Source organism: Diabrotica virgifera, chromosome 8, assembly GCF_917563875.1.
Source record: "Diabrotica virgifera virgifera chromosome 8, PGI_DIABVI_V3a".
NCBI classification, from domain to species: Eukaryota; Metazoa; Arthropoda; class Insecta; order Coleoptera; family Chrysomelidae; genus Diabrotica; species Diabrotica virgifera.
The window spans coordinates 191548857-191554856 of NC_065450.1; the positions used below are offsets into that span (position 1 = coordinate 191548857).

Here is a 6000-nt window from a genome sequence, read left to right on the forward strand (position 1 = left end):
TTGCCAAAGAACAGCCAAAAATTCAAATGGCCAAAAAGAAAGATTTGGTATACTTATGCCATTCGGGTATGATACCAGAAGCCCACCATAGTTTTTATAAAAATATTTTGGCACAAGATGATGTACGAGAAGAGGACAACAACTACGGTAAAACCTGTCAGCAACGACCACTAAAAATGAAAGAACTATTGGCCGATATAGAAAGGTGGCCGTTATTACCAGTTTTTGTAGTCTAGATATACATAATTGGTTTGGGGAATTTTTAAACTGGCCGTTAGTACAGGTGGACGATGTTGGCAGGTAGCCGGTAACACAGGTTTTACTGTAAAAGTACATGTGTCTACACTTTTTACAATTTTCTCCGTGCAAAACTGTTGTAACTTTGAAATTCTAATACTAAATGTGTAGTGATTAACAATTTTTTTCGTGCAAAAGTGTTCCGTGTAACTTTGAAATTCCTAATTTTTTTTGCATTAATATTATTTTATTTAAATTTCTATTTTTGGTTAATGTAATATAGGCTGAAAAGCATGCAAAATCATAATTAAATGTTAATTTTTCTTAAAACTTGTGTCTAATTTCACCGATATTAGCACGAAAGTAAACAAAATCGTCTTTATCTCGAAACTTACTTATTTTGACTTACTGCAGTCTTGCACTGACGGTGCGATATGCTTGTTTTATTTATATCATATGAGGATAATAATTACGTGATTCATAAGTTAATTAAGGTCGAATTATTTACGTGAACCGAGGACGTACCTTTCACGTTAATACTAATATATACATTCCCTAAGAGATACGTTACTCAACACGTATTTGCAACGTGAATTTCCCGAAACATTTTATTGCTATTTAAGGTAAATAATACGTCTATTGTAGACGAGTTTTTCACGTAATTTAAAGACGTATTTTCAATCTGATATTCCAACCAAATTTTCACGTGAAATTCACGTAAGCAATTTACGTATATTGGTGACAAATGTACCCAAAATTCACGTAATTAACACGTCGATCTTTTTGCTGGGTTGTAGCCACTTTCCCGCTACTCTTTTTATGTCGTCGGTCCATCTAGTCGGTGGTCGTCCTCGGCTTCTTTTATAGTTGCTGGGCATCCAAATAATGATTCGTCGTGTCCACTAGACAACGTTAAACAATGAAAAGTCTCATATCTAGGCCATAATATTATATCAGTCGGCAAATATAATCTTTGTGCGAGCAAACGATACTGATTGTTCAGAGACATAAGAACCTAGTGCGATATAAGTACCTGATATCAACATAAAAAATAGGAAAAAAATTTTTAAGAAACGTTTTTCTTTAGTTACGAGTGATTAAAATTTAACCTAATATTACAAAAAAATCAACTAAAAAGCAAAAAATAAAAAGAATTTAAAAAATCTACCACATTCGTCAAAGAAAAGCGTGGCGCGTCTTCATCGAATAAACGGTTTTCGCCCCACGCTTTTCTTTAACGAATGTGTTAGATTTTTTAAATTTTTTGTATTTTTTGCTTTTTAGTTGATTTTTTTTTATAATATTATGTTTAATTTTAGTCACTCGTAACTAAAGAAAAGCGTTTCTTAAAAATATTTTTCTATTTTTTACTTTTTAGTCTTACACTTTTCAAACATTAAAATAGATCGTCATGTTTATTAAAACATGTATGAAACATATATGATGTACAAACATGAAAAGTAGTCGGAATCGGCAAAAAATTTGAAACTCTTTCGTGTATTTATGAAGCATAACGTAAACAATTAACGTAAAAAGTGAAATTATATATAGTTCATACAATTAGCTACAATCTGTAAAAGTTTCAAATTTCTTGATTGTAAAAAACAAGAGAATTAAGGCATTTTCCGTTAAAATCGTTTTTTATTTAAACAATTAATAAACAAAAAACAAATTATTGACTACTCGTGTATTGTTCTCGCGAATGCATATGTCTGCAAATTTTTAGTCATTTGCATTGAAGAAAAGGCAGTCAAAATAACGTGCAAAGATTTGACCCAAACGATTGAACTAAAGAATAGCGTTTAATTAATTAATTAATACGGCAAAACGTATTCTGATGTTAATTGTAGCACAAAACATCTCTACCGGTGGTTTTTCTAAGACTACGATAAAAACACGAATTTTTCGAATTCGAGTTTTGGTTGACGTTTTGTTTCGTATAGTATTAAAATTTGACACGAATAAACGCCGATTTATATATAAACAAATATATGATCGTTCAAAATTTGAAAATTTACTGTGTTTATTTATGAAGCATAACGTAAACAATTAACGTAAAAAGTGAAATTATGTATAGGTTATATCATTAGCTACAATCCGTAAAAGTTTCAACTTTCTACATTGTAAAAAACAAGATAATTTAAGCATTTTCCATTAAAATCGTTTTTTTTTTATTTAAACAATTAATAAATATAATTTTTTTTTATTGACTATTCGTGTATTGCTCCCGCGAATGCATATGTCTGCAAATTTTCATTTATTTGCATTGAAGAAAAGTCAGTCAAATTAACGTCTAAAGATTTGATGCAAACTATTGAAGTAAAGAAAAGCGTTTAAAAAAGCGTTTAAAAATAATAATAAGAGCAAAAGTGTGCTTAGGTACATTACAACCAACATTACCACCTATCAGCTTTACAGCGTATGACACCAGAAGAAGAATAAGTTATTGTAATAACTTATAGATACCAGATATTTTTATTGATATTATCTATGTTTAACCTATATCCATTTTAGCCTAATCACAAAGAGATACATAATTCTAGGAAAAACAGTTTTTTATTAATTAAGGCACAAAAAAAAAGAAAGAAAACTACACTGACCGGCATAAAAAATGGGTAATATTTGATGTCTTGAATTTCCTAAACCTGTTGTCCGATTTAAGTGATTTTTTTATCATGTTATAGCCTTATTCTTGAACAAAATTTCTGTAATAATACTCTTGCTGGACAGTTAAACTATCATTGTATACCGGGCGTACCAATCAAACTGTGTTTTATTCTCAAAGTTCACCACACTTTATGGAATATTCTAGCATTTATAAAATACTGAAATTAAAACTGAACTTTAGCCTCAGGTTTTAGTAACATTTTGTTTTTTGATTCATTCGCTTATGTTGGGTAATAAAAAAGTTAGGTACTTTAACAACTAGCCATGTTCTTAATAATTAATACAGGGTGTTTCTAAATAAGTGCGACAAACTTTAAGGGGTAAATCTGTATGAAAAAATAACGACTGTTTGCTTTATAAACACATGTCCGCAAATGCTTCGTTTCCGAGATACTGGATGTTGAATTACTTTCTTACAAACTGACGATTTATTTATTGCTCTAAAACCGGTTGAGATATGAAAATTAAATTTGGTAAAGTTTAAGATACAGTTATTGCATATTCTCTGACATGCAATTAAGCATTTTATATTCTCCATTGGCGCGCATACGGGTAATATGACGGGTAATATTAGCCGCATGCACGCCAATGGTGAATATAAAATTCTTAATTGTATGTCAAAAAATGCCTAATAACAACTTTTTAAAACCTGCCAAATTTTATTCGCATATCTCAACTGATTTTTAGAGCAATAAATAAATCGTCAGTTTGTAAGAAAAAATTCAACATCCCGTATATCGGAAACGAAGCATTTGCGGGCATATATTTATAAGCAGACCGTCAACATTTTTTTATGCAGAATTATTCCTTAAAATTGGTCGCACTTATTTAGAAACATCCTGTATTAATGAAGAACATGGCTAGTTGTTAAAGTACCTAACTTTTTTATTATTCAACATAAGCGAATGAATCACAAAACAGAATGTTAAGAAAACGAGAGGCTATAGTTGGGTTTTAACTTCAATATTTTATAAATGCTACAATATTTCACAGGATGTGGTGAACTTTGAGAATAGACCACAGTTTGATTGGTACACCCGGTGTACAATGATAATTTACCTGTCTAGCAACAGTTTTATTACAGCAATATTGTTAAAAGATAAGGCTATAAAATATTAAAAAAATAACCTAAATCGGACAACAGTTTTAGGAAATTTAACACATCAAAAATTACCCATTTTGTGGGGTGGCCGTTTTTTGTGCCGATCAGTGTAGTTAAATATGTAGCCAACGCAAAGATAATTTTTATAATTAAAATGAACAACCAAAACATTCCATTTTTTTATGACTTAAACTAAAGAGGAAAAACTAAAAACTTTACTTACCATATTAAGATTTTCAATATCATTATTGTAACAGGAGCTAGACCATTTATAATAATCCGAAAATGTTGGACAAACTCTTACACTTATACCACTATTAATAAAAATAAAGACAATACTAAATATGATGTAGAATATCGAAGGCATCCTCAAAGCTTATAAAAATGTATTTTAGTAACTTTTAAATGACAAAAATATTTTTACAACTAATTTAGAATTTTTGAACAATTATATTTTAAACGTTAAAGACGCTAATAACGTATTTATTATTAAAAACATTAATTTTAAATTTAAATTTTCGTTAAAAGTAATACATTAACGAAAGCGATAAAAAGTTATAATAATTATTGTTTCTATTATCTAGTTGTAAGGTAGTTCACAGTAAATAACTAAATGTTTGGATTCGTACCTATAGTAAGGTCAATAAATAAAGGAAGCGGAAAATTTTTTTACGATATATTACATAATTAAAAATAGCTGTAAAAACCTGTTCTAAAATCATTAGTTAAAACAATAATATACCGAGCGGCAAGCATATTATACAAAGTGGGCCAAATGAATCAGTCCACCTCGATATTTGGCAGTAGTTATTAGATTTTATCAGTTATTTTGGCAGTAGTTTAGTAGTTATTAGAAAGGGTAACCAACAACAGAATTAGGGAAATAATGAATGTGAAACACACAATAGTAGATGACATTAGTACCAAACAGCTTAGATGGTATGGACACGTACAAAGAATGTCCGAAGAACGACTCCCGAAACAAATCCTAACGTGGACCCCTCATGGTAGACGAAAAAGAGGAAGACCCCGCCTGAGTTGGAGAGAAGGCATAAATCGAGAAATGAGAGAAAGAGAATTGGATGAAGACCTTTGGATGGACCGAAGTGAATGGCGACTTGGCATCGGAAGACGTAGGAGAACGTTTTAAAACCGATATATATATATATATTAGATTTTAAGGCCATCGGTACATAATTCGCAAATATTTTACGGCTATCCCTACTTTTTCTGTCTTTACACGGCAAATTACGTGTAGTAAAATCCACACTGGTATGGATCTGTAAACATTACTAGAACGTCATTCTACTTGACAATGTCATGAATAACTTTAAAGAGATGGCTTTTGAATGTTTCTTGGATAACTGTTATTTGTATAATTGCAAATTATTAATTCAGTTAATAAATGTGATAATTTTTTCACTAACTATGTATTCAGTGATTGTTATAATTTATATGTACAACAAAAACTAATACTCAATCGAGAAAACAGGAAAAGTGTTAAACTGATTTTTTAATAATATTTTGTTACTATGGAACGCTTAAAATTTTGAACATCTTTAACAACAAAATACTTGGATCACAGAATATATAATCCTGTTGTATTCTCTGCCTGGATCTTCCACAAATAATACACAATAAATAACTTTTTATTAAGTTCACGTCTTACATCAATTATTTATCGAATACACTCTATATCAACATTATTTAATCAACAACTCAAAATATTCCCGATGCCATGTCAAATATTTAAAATTGTCACTGATTGTCACTGTCTAACTGACAATATGCTGACAATATTCTATTCGACTGAGTGTGTTGTAAGACAAAGATAGATTTGGAAAATTTACCACGGACATTGTGTTAATTTTTTTCGAATCCTGAAAAACCAATAAATATTTTTGAAAAATTTAACTGCAGAATAAAAGACATAATTATTACCGAGGGCCAAAAGTCCCTTAGAATAAATAAAAAGTTTATTTGGAATGAGATAT

The 6000-nt window shown here is 29.9% G+C and overlaps 1 protein-coding gene across 1 annotated transcript in view; it reads right to left on the reverse strand.

Annotated features, from left to right (window-relative positions):
• LOC126889620 (gastric triacylglycerol lipase-like) overlaps nucleotides 1–4538 on the reverse strand; it is an 80523-nt gene extending 75985 nt beyond the window's left edge. Inside the window, exon 1 of the mRNA XM_050658092.1 lies at nucleotides 4230–4538. Within this exon, the coding sequence (XP_050514049.1) occupies nucleotides 4230–4373 (144 nt within the window). The 5' untranslated portion in view covers nucleotides 4374–4538. The remainder of the gene's footprint in view (nucleotides 1–4229) is intronic.
• Between the last annotated feature and the right edge of the window lie 1462 nt (nucleotides 4539–6000).